Below are 19,719 nucleotides of genomic sequence, written 5' to 3' on the forward strand. Positions count from 1 at the left end.
TCATGTGGTTATAATGTATTGTACACCGCTCCTTTCCTATTCCATCTCCAGGCGCTGCATGACGTCATTGCCGGGCACCGAAAGGTGTCTGGCGATGATGCGCGCTGAAAGGGCATACGCAGTTTTCACTTCTTGTTTTTTTGTTTTCTTGTCTTGTTTATTTTTCTGGGCACTATCTCAGCCATCTTTTGAGCTCGGAAACGGAAATTTGAGCAGAATAGTGCACATGTGATTTGGCAAAAACAGTATTTTTTCTTTCGATTAATCAATTAATTGATTAATTACTTAATTATTATCGATTAATTAAGTACTTATTTATTTCCTTTCTCATCTGGGAAATATCTAGGAAGCTGATATTAGGACATGACAATGACCAAATGATTTGGCTGTAAAGGGTATTTTTGATTTATTGATTAATCAATTAATATATTAATTATTTAATTATTTGATTAATGACCATTAATTTTTTTTTAAGTTACAGATTCGGATGAAATGGTGGTAGTTTAGGTATTCTATTAGCCAATTGATTAATTGATTATTTTACGATTATTATTCATCATTTTCATTATTGATCACTTATTTATTTCCTTTCTCATCTGGGCATTGTCTCAGGCATCTTTTGAGCTGGGAAGCTGATGTTTGGACATGACAATGACCAAGTGATTTGGCTATAAAGGGTATTTTTGATTTGTTGATTCATTAATTGATCAATTAATTATTTAATTATTATATAAATCACAAATTTTTTTTTTTAAGTTACAGATTTGGATGAAATAGTGGTTGTTTAGGTTTGCTGTTTGCCAATTGATTAATCATTTAAATATGTTTTGATTATTATTATTATTTTTTTTTATTATTATTATTTTTTTTTGTATACAAGATCGAGGCTCGTGAAAGAGCGAACATTAATCACACAAAAAGACAAACCGACACACAAAACACAAAAAACAAGGGGAGCGGCAGACAAGATGGGGAGAGAGGGGGAAGGACACAAAAGAGAGGGGGAAGAGGGGGAAGGACACAAACACAACATTTGAGAGCAGGGACATCGGGAGGACTTGGGGGGAGGTGGGAGAGGAATAAAACATATGAACACTGCAAGGACTCTGGGGTGAATTACCGGGGGTAGAAAAGATCAAGGTTTTCGATGGGGGAAGATAAGAGATGGTGGTGAACAGCTGTTTTAAAGACCTGGAGGGAGGAGTGGGATTGAAGGGAGTGGGGGAGTTTGTTCCAGAGGCGGGAGAAACGGGGAATGAAAGAGTGAAGGTGAGCAGAGAGTCTAGACTTTGGCAGTTTAACCATAAGAGGGTTGCAGGCAGATCTTGTGCGACCTGAAGGAATATTGGGGGGACAGAGCACAGAGAGAGCTGGGGGAGCAAGGCCGGAGAGGAGTCGGTAGAAGATAGAAAGACCACCAACCTGCCTGCGGTGAGTGAGTGAAAGGCCCTCGGAGTTGACTACATCGCAGGAGATTCCAATGATTCTGAAAGCTTTGGCCTCAACAGCGTGAAGCCGAGCAAGGTGTGAGGCAGGAGCACCAGCCCAGAGGGGGGAACAGTATTCTATTGAGCTGCGGATGAAGGCCTTGTATGTGGTGAGGAGCTCAGGTGTGCCAAGGAAGGACTTCGCACGACGGAGGATGCCCAGTCGGCGACTGGCTTTGGAGGCCAGCTTGGAAATGTGGTTTTCCCAAGAAAGATCATGGCAGATAGTGAGACCCAAAAGCTTGAGCGACAGAACTTCTTGGAGAGGATTGTTGAGAAAGTAGATGGGAGGGTTGTCCAGTCGGTCCTTTTGGAGAGACATTGTAAGAGTGTGAGATTTGTCAGGATTGAAAGACATGTTCCACTTGTTTGACCAGTCTGTGATTTTGTCCAGGTCTGCAGAGAGTGAGGAGGCTGCAGACTGCCGATCTGAGGGATGAGGAATGGAGCGACAGAGAGTAGAGTCGTCAGCAAAGAGATAGAGAGGATTTTCAAGAGAGTCAGAGAGATCATTGATGAAGACCAGAAAAAGCACAGGGCCCAGAACACTACCTTGGGGAACTCCAGCCTGAACAGGAAGAGGAGATGAGAGAAACCCATTCAGGGCCACACGTTGACTACGACCAGAGAGGAAGTCCGCCAGCCATGCGTGGAGATTTCCATGGATACCAAAGGAGGAGGGTTTGGTGAGCAGAGCAGGGTGCCAGACCGTATCGAAGGCACGTGAAATGTCAAGGGAGACAGCTCTAATTTCCTGTTTGGCGTTGAGGACCTCCATCCATTGTTGAGAAAGCAGAAGCAGCATGTCCAGAGTAGAGTGACCAGGTCTGAAACCAAATTGATGATCAGAGATCAAGCCATTGGAGAAGAGGAAAGATTTAATATCTGAAGCAATGATGGATTCCATGACTTTGCTGATAATTGGGAGAAGGCTGATTGGTCTGTAGTTGCTGGGATCTGTTTTTGCACCTTTTTTGTGCAAAGCGGTGATGTTGGCTGATTTCCAAGCAGATGGCAGATGACCTTGAGCAAAAGAGAGGGTGAAGAGAACAGAAAGAGGGAGTGAAAGAGCAGAAGAACATGATTTTAGGACCCGTGGGCTGATGCCGTCAGGACCAGTTGCAGAATCAGAGTCGAGGGTTGACAGAAACTTTTCCACCTTGTCAGGAGGAAAGGACACAGAGTCCAGAAGCAGCTGGGTATGACTGGGTACGGTGGGTACAGAGAGGGATGGGTTTGGGACACAAGATTTAGAGGCAAACACAGAGTTGAGGCATTCAGCTTTTTCACGTGCGGGGTCAGCCGTTAAGCCGTTTGAGGTGAGGGAGGGGATGGAGGGGGAACAAACACCAGAAACAGATTTGACTAGATGCCACCAGGATTTGGAAGAGGGAGACAGATAAGAGAGTTCGGTCTTGAGAACGGTGAGATATTGTTTCCTGGCTCTCCTGAGGGTGGACACACACTTGTTTCGGGCTTTGTGAAAGGAAATGAGATTTCCTTCCGTTGGATTTGCTTTCCAGGAGACGAAAGCAAGTTGTTTCAGGGCAACAGCCTCACCACAAGATTCCGTGTACCATGGACAGGAGGAAGGGTATGACAACTGAAGACGAGATGGGATAAATCTGTGCATGAGAGAGAGCAATTTACTTTGAAAGAATTCCCAGGATGAGTTGATGTCAGAGGCAGTAGAGATGGGAGACCAGTCCAGATGATTGATGGCTGCTTGAAGACCGTGCCAGTTGGCCTGAGTGAAATGCCAGACTCGTCGACGCTGAGGAGGCTCTCTGAGAATGGTCAGAGAGATGTCCACTTTGACAAGCACATGATCAGATGAGCCGATTGGAGCAGAAGAAGAGCAGCAGACATTTTCAGGGAAGTTTGTCATAACCAAATCCAGAAGAGAAGATGCTCCGTTGACTGAGATCCGGGTCGGGAAATTGACAGATTGTGTCAGTCCCAGTGAGTCGCAGAAGTCCTTTGCTGAAGAGCCATGGCTGGTGAGAGAGGTACCCACACCCAGCCAACTGGCATGGTGACAATTGAAATCACCACATATGAGGAAGAGAGAGTTGGGATGGGTAGATAGAAGTTGGTCCATATTATCAGACAGTGAGATGTAGATGGAGTCATCGCTGTTTGGTGGACGGTACAACACACATTTGAACAAAAGGTGGGAGCGAAGGGGAAGCCGTAGCCAAAGGTATTCCTGGGGCTGAGGTGGAGAGAGTGCAGTGGAGGGCGAGTGAGGAAGAGAGTTTTTTATAAAGATAGCAACCCCACCTCCAGGACGAGGCTCAGGTCTATCATACCGGAGGAGGGTGTAACCTGGGAGAGATACCAAGGCATCAGAGACATCATGAAGGAGGAAAGTTTCTGTTAAGCAGATCACATCTGGTTTGTCAGAAGCAACCTGTATGGAGAGGTCAGTCAAGTTTGAGCGAAGGCCCCGGATGTTTGAGGTCCATACCATTAATGAAGAGGAAGGGGGAGCATCGGGTCCAGAACAGGGGGGGGGGAGGGGTAGGGTAAGATGTGGAAGAGGAGGAAGAGGTAGGGAGAGCTGTTGAAGGTGTGTCAGAGATTTCAGAGATTTCAGAATAGCTTGGAGAAAGGGAAGAATGGGGTGGACAAAAGGAGACATCATGAAGGAGGAAAGTTTCTGTTAAGCAGATCACATCTGGTTTGTCAGAAGCAACCTGTATGGAGAGGTCAGTCAAGTTTGAGCGAAGGCCCCGGATGTTTGAGGTCCATACCGTTAATGAAGAGGAAGGGGGAGCATCGGGTCCAGAACAGGGGGGGGAGGGGTAGGGTAAGATGTGGAAGAGGAGGAAGAGGTAGGGAGAGCTGTTGAAGGTTTGTCAGAGATTTCAGAGATTTCAGAATAGCTTGGAGAAAGGGAAGAATGGGGCGGACAAAAGGTTTGATGGAGATTGGGTGAGGCACAGTGAGGTGTTATTTGAGGAGGGGGAAAAGCGAGGCAGAAGGTTTGGGGAGATGAAGGTGAAAGTTGGAAGGGGGAAGAAGCAGGGAGGATGCTTTGAGGAGGAGGGGTGAGAGGGGAGTCTAGGAGGGAGGGGAGGGAAGGGGCAAGGGGGGAGATTTGAAAGGGATGGGTGATGGGGAGGATTTGGAGGGGAGGGGTGAGATTGGATTTTGAAAAGTGTACGATTCATGGGAAACGAACGTTTTTTGCAAAATGAGTTTGAGTCCTTCGAGTCAAAAATACGTTTGAGGACACTGGAGGAGGGGTGGAGTTCTGGATAGTTTAGGGAATGTAGAAAGGAGGAACTGTAAGAGATGGTATTATATATATTTTTTGGAATGAATAGATTTGGTGAGTAAGACGAAAGCATCCTTTTGTAGGAAAAGAAGAAAAGGGTGTTATAATATATGAGAGAAAATAGTTGTTCAGGGGAGAGATTATACATTTCTAACCGCGTGATCGCGAACGAAGAACGAACGAACAAAAAGATCAACAAATAAACGAATAAGACCTGGGAAGGAAATATTTTTTTGGGGGTTTTTATTTTTATTTTTTTGTGAGTAGAGATATTAAACAAGGAGGTACGGGGTGAACGACTGGGACGAAACAGAGAACGAAAATAATTTCAGCGCATTCGACGAATCGCTGAGAGAAAAACAAAACCCCAAGGTCGGAGATGGTACGGTAGTCTAAGCCTACGAGCGAGGCAGAAGATGCAATTAATCAATTTTAATTATGCAATTAATCAATTGCATATTAATTATGCAACACAACAGTGACTAAGTGATTTGGCTATAAATGATATTTTTGACTTATTGATTAATCAATCAATCGATGAATTAATTTATTGATTGATAAATTTATTCAATTAATAATTATTTTTTGGGGATTAATTATTTATTTAATTTTCAAAAAGTTAGAGCTTCAGATGAAACATTGGTGGTTTGGGTCTGCTGTTAGCCAATTGATGAAAAAATTATTTTACGATTATTGGCGCTGAGGAAGCGCCTTTAGCGATTGACTTCCAGCCAGTGTAACGCTAATTCCTGTCACAGGAATTCTGAGATCATATAAGTGGGCGTGGCAGTTCCTGATTGGTTCGTGTTGGGGAACGCCTTCTCGCTGCCGACGTGACGTAAATTCGCGCACGCGCACTGGTGATTGGCGCTGAGGAAGCGCCTCTAGCGAATGACTTCCAGCCAGTGTAACGCTAATTCCTGTCACAGGAATTCTGAGATCATATAAGTGGGCGTGGCAGTTCCTGATTGGTTCGTGTTGGGGAACGCCTTCTCGCTGCCGACGTGACGTAAATTCGCGCACGCGCACTGGTGAAGCTTACTCGATCTTACTCGATCCCATATTACATGTACTTTCATTGCATACAAATTATACTTCCTCCTAGAAATTCCATGCCCAAACCTCAGCGCAATCCAAGAGGATTCACTTGTTATTTATTGATTTTAATGATGCAATTCATCAATCAATTATTGTACACATCTGCATCTCTATGTGCTGCATGGCGGTATCGCCGGGTGCCACGCACTGGAGGATGTTATTTATTTATTTGGCATGGGGGTGGTGTACTTTGAATCTGCACTTGTTTATACTGTTTTTAGCTCACCTGGAACAAAGTTCAGGGGAGCTTATGCGATGGTGCGTCGTCCGTTCGTCAGTCTGTCCATCAGTCCGTCCGTCCATCCGTAAACACTTGAAACATCTTCTCTGAAACCGCTGTTGGGATTGCGACCAAATTTGGCACAAATGATATTTGTTGTGTTGTGACTAAAATTTGTTCACGGCATTGAAAAAACAATCTGCCCCTTTTGGGGTCTATGGGAGATCAAAGTGGGTCCAGGTTTGACCCCCCAAAATAGATATTTGCTTTTTCCTCTGAAACTACACACAATATTTCAATGAAACTTGACCACAACCTTCATGACCCGTGATGGACCAAAGTTCACAGCATTTAAAAAAAATTGTGCTGTGAGGGGTCGACGGTGGTGTTGCCCCCCAAAATATGTTTTTAATATTTTTTTGTTTAAAGTCTTATGATTATGTTGGTATGAATCTACATGCTGCAATGTCTTCGAGAAACTATTCAAATTGGTTTAAAATACCCTTTAGTCAGTGTGGTACTGTGGTATACTCTTTATTCTACCAGGTGAGCACCAGGGGTATTTGCCCCTATGTTTTTGTTTCTACGATAATGTATTTATTAGGTGTTTATAATATCTTTATAATGTATTTATAATGTGTTAACTGTCAACTGATACAGTATTGTTTATACTAGTTTTTGTTTATATGATAATGTTTATAATGTATTTATAATGTGTTTACTGCTGCAGCATTATTTATACTGGTTTTTGTTTTGCATGATGATGTATTTATCTTACACCGGTTTTTTTTTTTTCATCCCTTTTTAAGGCCATTTTTCCCTGCTCTAGCGGGGGTTAGCCTTGCGGGCCCCATGACGATCATCATGGTTCCCTTTTTGAGGCAATGTTTTTATGGCCAAATGCCCTTCCTGACACCAACCCTTTAGTTGCCTCTTACGACACGCAGGGATATGGTTTACCTATTTTAAACTGGGGTAGACGCTGACACTTTCATCCCTGCAAGCTGGTCCTCAATTTGCCGACCTCAGAAGGATGACAGGCTGAGTCAACTCCCCTGGCGTTAATTCAGTGATCGGCCGGGATTTGAACCCAGGATCCTAGGATCCCAAGCCAGCACCCTAACGGCTAAGCCAACACCAGGCTATTATCATAACTATATTTATAATATATTTTTAATGTGATTATAATGTGTTTATTGTTTACTGATACAGTATTGTTTATACTGGTTTTTGTTTGCATGATAATGTATTTATAATGTATTTTTAATGTGATTATAATGTGTTTATTGTTTACTGATACAGTATTGTTTCGACTGGTTTTTGTTTACATTGTGTATTTATAATGTGTTTCTACTGTGTTTAATGTTACAGTATTGTTTAGACCGGTTTTTGTTTTTATGATCATGTATTGAAATTGTATTTATAATGTGTTTATCTTGTGTTAAAACTGTTTTTTTACATTGTGTTAAATCATTGTTTATTTCATGTTTACACCATACCTTGTTTATTTTTTTTTCTTCTCCAAGTTGTTTCTTTCATTATTGTTTTTTTTTTTCACTTTTTCCAAGAAATTCTTCTCTCACCCTTTAAATTTCTCAACAACTTGAACTCCTGTATCTATTTTGGTGCTTGCAGAGCCTTTAATTTTGCATCGCACAAGGCGGGCAACTCGTCGTTGGTCAACGGAAACCTGGTCATCGCGTCCATTTTAATTGATGATTTGAACTGAAAGAACTTTGTGATCCCTCCCTTATATTGCCTGGGAACTGTGAACAATACACGCACGATGTATAGTACAGGCACGTCAAAATGTCGGACTTGAGCCTGGCCTGCGAGCAGGAGTGCAACCAGAATATTTCTAATTGCCATGTGAGAGAGGAGGGTTCCCCACATTGCCTGTTAAGTAGCAGAAACCAGCATAATTAAAAAGGAGAGTGGGTAGCAGGTATATTTGTATACTTTGCACTTCCTCTACTATTGCCAAAGGGGAGGCTCGGCTCCCCTTTCCTGCCTTTTCATGAAGCCCCTTACTGCTTGGCAGCTACATTAATTGTTTTTGAATTGTTTTTTTAAAATGTATAGTGTACAAATATTATTATGCACAGGAGGCATCCTGATTCTAAAAGATAGCTCACATAATCGGAATAAGAATCGAAATATGAGCATGACGGATATAATTATATCAGGTCATCGTCATTATCCCGGTTTTTCGAGACGTGGCCTGGGTCAGCCCGTCCATGTGGAAAAGCGTCATGGGCCCTGCACATCATGATTCCGTGAAGAATTCCCTTTAATGGAAGAATTTCGGTCACTTCAAGCGATCAGAAGAGCTAGTCCATGATAAAAACACACTGTGTTCGCTACCCTTGTTTGATTGAAAGAATACACAAGTTGTGTACTTGGGAGAGAGACAGAGACAGAGACAGAGAGACACACACAGACACACACAGACACACACACAGACACACACAGACACACACACACACACACACACACAGACACACACACACACACACACAGAGACACACACACACACACACACAGAGAGACACACACAGAGACACACACACACAGAGACACACACACACAGAGACACACACACACAGAGACACACACACACAGAGACACACACACACAGAGACACACACACACAGACACACACACACACACACACACACAGACACACACACACACACACACACACACACACACACAGACACACAGACACACACACACAGAGACACACACACACAGAGACAAACACACACAGAGACACACACACACAGAGACACACACACACAGAGACACACACACACAGAGACACACACACACAGAGACACACACACACAGAGACACACACACACACACACAGAGACACACACACAGACACACACACAGACACACACACAGACACACACACAGACACACACACAGACACACACACAGACACACACACAGACACACACACAGACACACACACACACACACACACACACACAGACACACACACAGACACACACACAGACACACACACACACACACACACACACACAGACACACACACAGACACACACACAGACACACACACAGACACAGAGTGTAATCAAAGCACAGTGAACAGGACTTTGATCATTAATCACTATCATTTATTATTATTATTATTATTATTATTATTATTATTATTATTATAATGATAATCCAGCACCTCGTTCATATTCGTGAGGGGAGGGCAGAAATACAGTTTTCTCTTTCGAAAATAATATTTTCTTTGTTCCGTGCCTTTGGTTTCCAAGAAAGCAAACTCGTTTGGGGTTTCAATCCCGGCAAGCAAGTTTTTCTTCCTTCTTCCCCACATCAAACTGCAGTTGAACCTCATTATCACAAACAAAACCACCATTGTGCTTCAATAAATTCCTTCAAAGGAAAAAAAAAACTTGTTACTTTGCAGAAATCTCTGTGATTAATTGTTTTGATTGATGAAGTGAAGATGATTTGGGATTGGTGCTGGTAGAGTGAGATCGGTTCGATGGAGTTGTGGCAAGACCTCACTCAGATGGGGAAGGTTTCATGTGACTGTGCGTTCCATGTAAGGCGGGTCGAATGTATGTGAAAAATAAATAAGCAGTAGATTAAAATAGTTATTATATTTGATGGTGTGAGTCATCGTTTTGGATGAATCTCCTCCCTTCATTGGTGCGCAAGTTGGCAGGTTTTCCTTTCTTGCCTCTGCTGTATCTCAATCGCAAGTCTCCCGTATTCAAAGCGACCCAGGCCTTCGTGGCAAATGTTGCGCCAAGCTGACCTGTTTGTGGCCTGATGTTCCCAGGTGACAACTGGGAGGGCACAAGACTTGACTGTAGGCTTAAAGACATCCTTGTAGAACTTTCTTTGTCCACCACTTGACCGTTTACCAAATTTAAGTTGTCCTTAGAAAAGCGCTCTTGGGATTCTGTGGTCTTCCATGCGTGCGAGGTGTCCTGACTAGCGAAGATGGGCTTGCATCAGAAAATACTCAATACCTTGGATATGACGGCAGTCTAGGATTGAGGTGTTAGGTATTCTGTCTCGCCAGGTGATGCCAAGAATCTTGCGAAGGCAAGATTCTGAAATTTATTTCAAATCAAGAAACAAGAAACCACTTTTCTGAAATACCGACTTCTTTCCTGGAAGTCCCAGCAGTGTCCATGTGTTTTTTGTTTTTTTTACCTCTCCCACACCTCTTCCCACGCCTCCTCCACCCAAGCCCTCTCCCTCCCACAGATCTCCCGATGTCCCTGCTCTCAAATGTTGAACTTGTGTGCTTCTCCCTCTCTCCCCATCTTGTCTCCCGCTCCCTTTATTTCGTCTCATGTGTCCGTTTGTTGTTTGTTTTTTTTGTCATTAATGTTAGCTCTTACACGAGCCTCGATCTTGTATACAAAAAAATAAATAAAATAAGCATTGCATATGCAATTGATCAAGGCGTTTGATATTAATCCTTGTCGTTTCATGATATTAATCACTGAGGACGTGTGTGCGCCCCTAGACTCTTGAACGAGCACGAGAAGCGGCCATTCATCGAGGAAGCCGAGAGACTGCGGGTCCAGCACAAGAAGGACCATCCGGACTACAAGTATCAGCCACGGCGTAGGAAGCCACCCAAAGGCGAAAGTGACGGTGTGGATTCTCGGCACGGCACACATCCCTACCCTGGTATAGACGACCTCTGTCTGCATCATGTCTGCCCTCTGTCTGGTTTTTGCACTTTTTAGTTGTGATCGGTTGGATGTTGTGGGAAGAAAACGGAATCTGGATGATGTCTTTGTTTCCTCCGCCACAGTAGGTGGATAGAGGTCATGTTTCACCCCTCTCTGTCTATTTATTTGTCTGTTTGTGAACAGGATATCTCAAAAAGTTGTGGACTGATTCGGATGAAACTTGATGGAGAGGTTGGGTGTGTGACATGGATGAAATTATTAGATTTTGGTGAACATCCGGATCTGGATCTGCATCACAGAATTTGGAAGTGAACCTTCACCATTGAGTGATAGGGCAAAAAAACCCCGATATATAGCAGGATATCGTAAAAGGTTGTGGACGAATTCAGAGGAAACTTGGTGGACAGGTTGAGTGTGTGACAAGGAAGAGTTATTTTAATTTTGGTGAAGATTCAAATCCGGATCAGAGAATTTTTTTCAGTGATTCTTCACCATTGAGTGATTGGGCTTAAACCGATATATACAGCACAATATTTAAAAAAATGTTTTTTCTTCTTCCTTTTTGTATACAAGATCGAGGCTCGTGTAAGAGCTAACATTAATCACACAAAAAAAATCAGACACATCAAACATATAATAAGGGGAGCGGCAGACAAGATGGGGAGAGAGGGGGAAGTGCACAAACACAACATTTGAGAGCAGGGACATCGGGAGATCTGTGGGAGGGAGAGGGCTTCGGGGGGGGGGGGGGGGAGGAGGTGGGAGAGGTATAAAACATATGGACACTGCAAGGACTTCCAGGAAAGAAGTTGGTATTTCAAATGATATTATTCAAGATATGAATGGCCCCGAAAGCAATGGCACCCAACATACAGGTCCCTTGGTGCAGTTATTTCCATAGTGTAAGGTTAAAGTAGTCCGTTCCCCTGGTCTAATGGGTTAGAATGTGATACAATGCCTTGGTGAGGGTCAGAGGTTTTCCCTATTTCTCCCCATTTCCTAGGGGGTAATTATGATTTATTTACAAGGCTAACCCCCGCTCTAGCAGGGGAAATGGCCTTAAAATGTCTGTTGTTGTTGTTGTTGTGTTGTTACAAACTTTGTGGCGCGCGCTGTGTAACACGGGCACGAGCCCATTTGAATAATTGAGTCACGGGCACGACTGCCCCACAGCACTAACCCACCCTGTGAGCTAAGAGGCCGATAACCCTAATACTGTTTCTTCTGTTCTTATCTCCCTCCGCGGATGGTCTGATTGGGTACCCATGTTGTGTTTATCTGGTACGTAAGGCATTGGTTAAGTTCTGCTCTTGTCCATTTTCTTTGTTGTGTAAATATCACTTCACTCTTCATTGCTCATGATTGCTTAAACATTTTGAATTGCATTCCCCCTTTTTGATCCATTTTGATTACCCCTCGCTGTACATTAAAGTCCTTGAGTTCCGTCCCCCTTTGCATGATCCCGCATTTCACATTTATCAGATTTATCATTTCACATTGATCACATTTATCTCTCGTCCCCCTTTGCATGACCCCGCATTTCACATTTATCCTTAGTTTGTAAATAATAAATCCCTCTTGTTGAACTTCCTTTTCAATCTGTACGTATTCGTATTTTGCTTCATTGGTTCAGCACTGTTCACACATTAGGTTAGACTGGAAGGTTATAATTCCCAACTTAATTGGCTCCTATTCAAGTCCGGCATGCACCAGTGTTGGCTCAGCCACCTTAATCAAGATTAAATTAAGATTAGATTGACGCAAAACTGAGGGCGCGTCCCCCGATTGGGAAGCCGCATGACTCGGGCAAACGGTAGTCAGACAGAGAACTCTGGGACCACATGGTAGACCAATTGGCATTTGCGATTGCCGAACAACCTGCCGTAGCACAAAGCTATTCATGGTCGGTGGCATCAAGCCTGGTAAGTTCAAGGGGAACTGTGGATCCCCCTCATAGTAGACCCAAAACTTTTCTCCTTATAGTAACACCGAAACTCCTCATAGTAGACCCGAAAACATAGTAGACCCGAAAACATAGTAGACTAGTTGGTAGTTGATAAAGATCCCATGGTGTCCTTCATCAAAAGCAGGCGAGTTATCACCGACACTAGGAATTAATTGACAAATCCTTGGCCTAATCAGCTGCAGTCGAACGTCCTCGGTTTCGGCCAGCGGTTTCGTAAAATATTGGCTCAAACCTTCCTCTCAGCCAACCACCACAATATGGTGGGCTATTAAAAAGGTAGACGTGTGTGTATGAATGTATATATATATATATATATATATATATATATATATATATATATATATATATATATATATATATATATGTATATAATACCGCCAGACCCCACTATTTGCGGGTTCCGCATATTCGCGACTGATAAAATGTGACCCATTTCTCTATTCGCGAAAAAGTGTCCTGCAAATTCGCGTTTTTTTCCATATTCGCAGCCGGTCCCGCGAATTCGCGGTTTTTCTCGGGCGCAAATTTTTTTTTTCATGAGCCACCAGCTTGACACATTTATAAAACCCATCTTTTACCTGATATTCCTCCGTTCACAGGTAAACATTGCTTCGTGGGATATCCCATCAGCTGCATAACACATCGTCCCCGAGAGTTACTGCACAGAATGAAAACGCTGCGCAGTATCTATTCATGTAATTAGCTGTCTTATTCAATTATTGAAACAATGGCACGGCATGCATTCACAGATTTTCATGGACATTCGCGGGTTTTGCCTCACCATTTCCGGGACTCATCGACATTCGCGGATTATCGTCAACATTCATGGGATTTGCCTCACCATTTGTCGATTTTGCCTCGCCATTCGCAGTATGTTCCTCTATTCATGGATTTTTGCGATTTGGGAACCAATCCTCCCTTTTTCCATTGAACCAATCCCCCCCCCCCCCCCCCCCCATTCGCGGTTTCGCAATTCGTGGCATTTTCCAGGAATGTATCCCCGCGAATAGCGATGTAACATCTCATGTTACATATAAAGTTCCATTTGTAGGGGGGAGGTAGAGATTATCTTATAACAGATACAACTGTGGAGAGTAGTATGGTGCATGTACGAGTAGTTAGCCAATCTCGATGTAATAAGCAGGGACATGTAGCTTATAAAGTGTCTGTTTGAAAGTGCACCCTATGGAGGATGATGTGTTGTAACAAATATTTAGGGTTTAAAGGATCTGGGTTCGCTTCTGTGTCTGGGCGTATAATTTTCCCACATGTATCAATTGATGTAACATAAAACATATGTCAAATATATATATATATATATATATATATATGTATATATATATATATATACAGTATATATATATATATATATATATATATATATATATATATATATATATATATATATATATATATATATATATATATATACATGTATGTATAATTTTTTTTTTCTTTTTTTTTTTTAAAGAAACTGGAAGTAAATTCCTGCGTGGGGATAGTGTGAATTTTTTTTGACTCAACCCGTGACTCAAACCCAGGACCCTCATCACTTACACGGTGACAGCCCACTGAGCTATTGAGTCTCCGGGATATCCTCAGAGATTTTTCACACTAACACTGCGAGATATATATATATATATATATATATATATATATATATATATATATATTGTTACGGATCGCGGATTAGATGTTATTTACCGAGCGGTGGTATTGCCGCGACCTAACAATTCCCCCCGATTCTTCCCCAACTCACCCGATTCCACCCGACGTTGACCAAGTCGCGCTATGCTAAATCAATGATTTGGAAAGGACACAACGACTGGGATCAATGAAACGACACAAGGGGTACAGTTCTCAAGACCTCCGGAGGAGGATATAATTGGTGGTGGAGAAAAGGGGTAGATTACAAGGTAAGGAGGTAAAGACACAGAAGAGATAGGCACTTAGACACAATCTTATCTATCCCAGACAGACCACAGACAAACGGAACAAGACTGACTTACACAGGGATTGATGGCAGGGAAGGACAGGCAGTCGATAGCACAAGGTGCACCTTGGCTCAGGGACAGGATACAGCTCAGTCTTTGGGAGGTCTCTCGGCGCTCCGAGGGTGCGTCCTTTCTCCTTCAGCTCAGCGCGCATCTGACGTCACCTCCCTCTTTCTGCGCATGCTCAGCGGGGAGTGACACGCCCTCGGCTCGTTGGCTCCGCCCCAGATGGGATCGGTCCGCCGCTTCTATTGGGTGCGGGGGTTACCGGGCTCCGCCCTTGACGAGGAGCTGACAGCGAGCCCCTACCTGGTAACCCCGTCGAGCACATGCTCGATGGCGGCTCGTTGGACAGGCATGGTGCACTCCCAACACCCCCTACCAACCAAGCCGGAGTGAGGACGCACACTCCCCGCGCCACCGCCGTTGTTGTTGTTGTTGTTGTTGAACCGTGAGGAAGAGCTGCGGGGAGGTATTGGGAGGTCCTAAACTTCCTAACGGTGCCATACAATCACATTCTGGTGCAACGAAGAGTCAGAATTAATGGAAACGAGTCCTTAACTGACATAGACTAAGAATAACTAGCAAGATGTCCTATAGTTGTCTACGTGAGATGCGGTGGACCTGGATGCGACATTTAATGGGGGAAATAGGGGAAGGTCGGGTCTACAGAGTGTTGTTTACAGAAAATGGGACTAGGGAATGGGGGATTGGGGATAGTTGGGAAGTATTGAGGAAATAGGGGAATATTTACAAGCGGATATGGATGGATCCAAATCCCATATCCGCAACAATATATATATATATATATATATATATATATATATATATATATATATATATATATATAAAACACAGTTTGCGTGTGTGTAATGTTACCGATAGACTCCTAAACGGAGAGGCTCACGTGCTTGATATTTGGCATAGACATGGCCATTGAGCCTGTGATGGACATGGCCTACCTCAAAATATTTGACGAGATCCATATTTTTTATTCATATTTACCTCAGCGCATTTCAGCGAGGAACATTATACACGGAATCTCAGCCGGTGCCAGAGCAACTCGCTGATTCGCTCAGAGCGATCACGTGATGTTCCATCCCCGCCGCCAGACCATTGAACTGAAAATATATAGAATGACCATTGCCATTCACACCACATAGGTGGAGATGCAGCTCCCGAGCGCCACCTTGGTTGGCACTCGATGCTGGGCGATGGTGATTTCCGTCACACGTTTGCACGTAATTCAGAGCGAAAAGCGATTGCGTTTTTTCACCTTTTATGCGATCGTGTTTTGTGTCGATTTTTGTCGATTTTGTGCGATATTAATTAAACGTCTTTGAAACAGCTGTGAAACGTCTTTCCACAACCCTTCCGTAACCGATTGGAGCAGTTTATTGCTGCACAAAATGGCATTTTAACAGTTGTCTGGTTTTTAAAAATCTGGGACACGTTCAATACAAACGAGATCCGCGAAGTGAGTTGGTCGAGTCGTGCGAACCAAGATGGCGACACGGCGGCTTCACTTTTCACGGAGTATGAGCGTTCTATATATTTTCAATTCAATGCGCCAGACTCGCTCACGTACTTGATTTGTGGCATAGACATGGCCATTGGGCCTTCACGGTGTAATTTGTGCGAGGCTTTTGTCCAAGTGAGCTTGAGGCGAGAGGGCGAATGTACGGATCTCCCTTCCCCTGCCCGGCAACACCGGTACTGGAGGGCGTCACAGGATCCATTTCGTGCTGTTGTTGCGAAGATGCAGGATGATGTCACGATTGTTGTGCTGCTCTCCTACCATGAGAACTGCAACGTCATTGTTGACTGGCCCTCCCCTTCCCTCCCCCTTCCCCCTCCCCCCTCTGTCCTCCCCTCCCCCTCCGTCCTCCCCTCCCCCTCCGTCCTCCCCTCCCCTTCCCTCCTTCCCCTCCCGCTCCCCTTCCCTCCTTCCCCTCCCGCTCCCCTTCCCCCTCCCTTCTCCCTCCACCCTACCCCTCCCCTTCCCCCTCCCCTCCTCCTCCCTTTCACCCCTCCCCCTTCCCCCTCCCCCTTCCCCCTCCCCCCTCCCCCTTCCCCCTCCCCTTCCCTCTCCCCTCCCACCTCCCCCCTCCCCCCTACCCCTACCCCTTCCCCTTCCCCCCTACCCCTTCCCCTTCTTCCCTCCCCCTTCCCCTTCTTCCCTCCCCCTCTCCTCCTCCCTCCCCTCCCCCCTCCTTTTCCCCCTCCCCTTTCCCCTCCCCTTCCCCCTCCCCTTCCCCCTTCCCCCCCTTCCCTTCCCCTCCCCTTCCCCCTTCCCTTCCCCTCCCCTTCCCCCTTCCCCCTCCCCCTCCCCTCCCCCCTCTCCTCCCCTCCCCCCCCCGTTCCCCTTCCCCCTCCCCCCCCGTTCCCCTCCCCCGCCCGGCAATGCCAGGTACTTCTGCTAGTATATATATATATATATATATATATATAAATATATATATATATATATATATATATATATATATATATATATATATATATATATATATATACATATATATATATATACATAATATATATATATATATATACATATATATATATATATATACATATATATATATATATATACATATATATATATATATATACATATACATATATATATATATATATACATATATATATATATATATATATATATATATATATATATATATATATATATATATATATATATATATATATATATACAGTATATATATATATATATATATATATATATATATATATATATATATATATATATATATATATATATATATATATATATATATATATATATATATATATGTATACACACACATCTGTGCAGCGTCTGTCCTGTCCTGTTGTCTTGTCACTGAACTACTTTCTCAAACTTTTATGAAATCGTACCAAACTTCTGGTATGCACATATCTCTCCCGTCGGTATGTCCTAAGGGTATTTTTTTAAAAAAAATTTCCAATTGTTTTTTTTTTGGGGGGGAATTATCTTTTTTTTTCAACTTACGTTTTAAACTTCAATTGTTTATAAAATGTGATATCACGTATATTACAAATACATTTGTGCAAAATAATTGTTTGAATTATGATTGGTTTAAACCATGACAAAACGGCAACTTGACAAAACGGCAACGGCAACAAAACGGCAAAACCATACAGTCATTTATCTATACTAGGGCATTGCCCGTACGTGGGTGCCCGTTCCTTGCCAAAAAAAAAAAAAAAACGCTACCCGTACGCTCTACCCCGCCCGTACGCCCGTAAACAAAAAAAACAACGCTCTTCGCTTCCGCCCTTCGCTCTGACTGAATTGGGAGAAATAATGCGCATAAGAAATCGAATTACGTACCGTAATGGCGGTCAGCTCGTAACGCGCTCAGCTCCGCTCGTCTCACATCGGCCACGCCTACGCAACAAAGCGTTCTGTGATTGGCTGCCGGAAGTGAAGTCTTCACTGTCCGGAAGTTCGCAAATCGCAGTTACGATGAATCGTTTTAATTTAATCGCAGTTTGAATTCGTTTTAAAACATAGTTTAACGGCAACATAGTTTTCCAACGTGAAATAAATGAATACGCTGTCAAATGTGCCGTCCGAGGCAGAGTCTGATCGCCACGTTCGGCACACGTGATAGCTCGCTGCTCTCTGATTGGTTGAAGCGTTTTTTGGACATAGCTCGGTAAGTACTTCTCCGATTAATTTAAAACCTTGAAAAGGCACATCCTCGGGTCCCCAGCAATATACCTGGCAAGTTTCAAGTATATCGGACCCGTGGTTGTCGAGAAACAGCGGTCACAGACACACAGACACACAGACACACAGACACACAGACACACAGACACACAGAGATTGCTGGAATTATAGATAGATATCTACACATCTGGGCAGTGTCTGTGTTGTCACTTAACGACTCCCTCAAACTTTTGTTTCCGTGGTTGTGAAGTGTTTTTAATAACGTTGTGGTGGTTTAGAATCACGTGGTGGTGAGGTATTTTGAATTATGTGGTGGTGAGGTGTTTTTAAATGACGTGGTGGTGAGGTGTTTTTAAATCACATGGTGGTGAAGTGTTTTTAAATGACATGGTGGTGAGGTGTTTTGATTTACGTGGTGGTGAGGTATTTATAATTACGTGGTGGTGAGGTGTTTTTAATTATGTGGTGGTGAGGTGTTTTTAAATGACGTGGTGGTGAGGCGTTTTTAAATCACATGGTGGTGAGGTGTTTTTAAATCACATGGTGGTGAGGTGTTTTTAAATTATGTGGTGGTGAGGTATTTATAATTACGTGATGGTGAGGTGTTTTTAATTATGTGGTGGTGAGGTGTTTTGAATTAGTTGGTGATGTGGTGTTTTGAATTAGTTGGTGATGAGGTGTTTTGAATTATGTGGTGGTGAGGTGTTTTTAAATGACGTGGTGGTGAGGTGTTTTTAATTTTGTGGCTGTGAGGTGTTTTTATTACGTGTTTTATGGCTGTGAGGTGTTTTTAATTTTGTGGTGGTGAGGTGTTTACGTGTTTTATGGCTGTGAGGTGTTTTTATTACGTGTTTTATGGCTGTGACGTGTTTTTAATTTCGTGGTGGTGAGGTGTTTTTATTATGTGTTTTATGGCTGTGGGGTGTTTTTATTATGTGTTTTATGGCTGTGAGGTGTTTTTATTTCGTGTTTTATGGCTGAGGTGTTTTTAATTTTGTGGTGGTGAGGTTTTTTTAAAACGTGTTTTATGGCTGTGAGGTGTTTTTATTATGTGGTTTATGGCTGTGAGGTGTTTTTATTATGTGTTTTATGGCTGTGAGGTGTTTTTATTACGTGTTTTATGGCTGTGAGGTGTTTTTATCATGTGTTTTATGGCTGTGAAGTGTTTTTATTATGTGTTTTATGGCTGTGAGGTGTTTTTATTTCGTGTTTTATGGCTGTGAAGTGTTTTTATTATGTGTTTTATGGCTGTGAAGTGTTTTTATTATGTGTTTTAT

General features: G+C 43.1%; 1 protein-coding gene across 2 annotated transcripts in view; it reads left to right on the plus strand.

Moving 5' to 3' along the window:
• LOC137427820 (transcription factor Sox-10-like) overlaps positions 1-19,719 on the plus strand; it is a 71,917-nt gene that overhangs the window by 41,348 nt on the left and 10,850 nt on the right. The window contains exon 2 of one of the 2 annotated variants that reach the window (XM_068117571.2): positions 10,614-10,780. In XM_068117571.2, the coding sequence (XP_067973672.2) occupies positions 10,614-10,780 (167 nt within the window). The remainder of the gene's footprint in view (positions 1-10,613; positions 10,781-19,719) is intronic. The other variant, XM_068117572.2, reaches the window with a different exon arrangement.

This window comes from Myxine glutinosa, chromosome 5, assembly GCF_964187855.1.
Source record: "Myxine glutinosa chromosome 5, kmMyxGlut1.1, whole genome shotgun sequence".
Taxonomy (NCBI): domain Eukaryota; kingdom Metazoa; phylum Chordata; class Myxini; order Myxiniformes; family Myxinidae; genus Myxine; species Myxine glutinosa.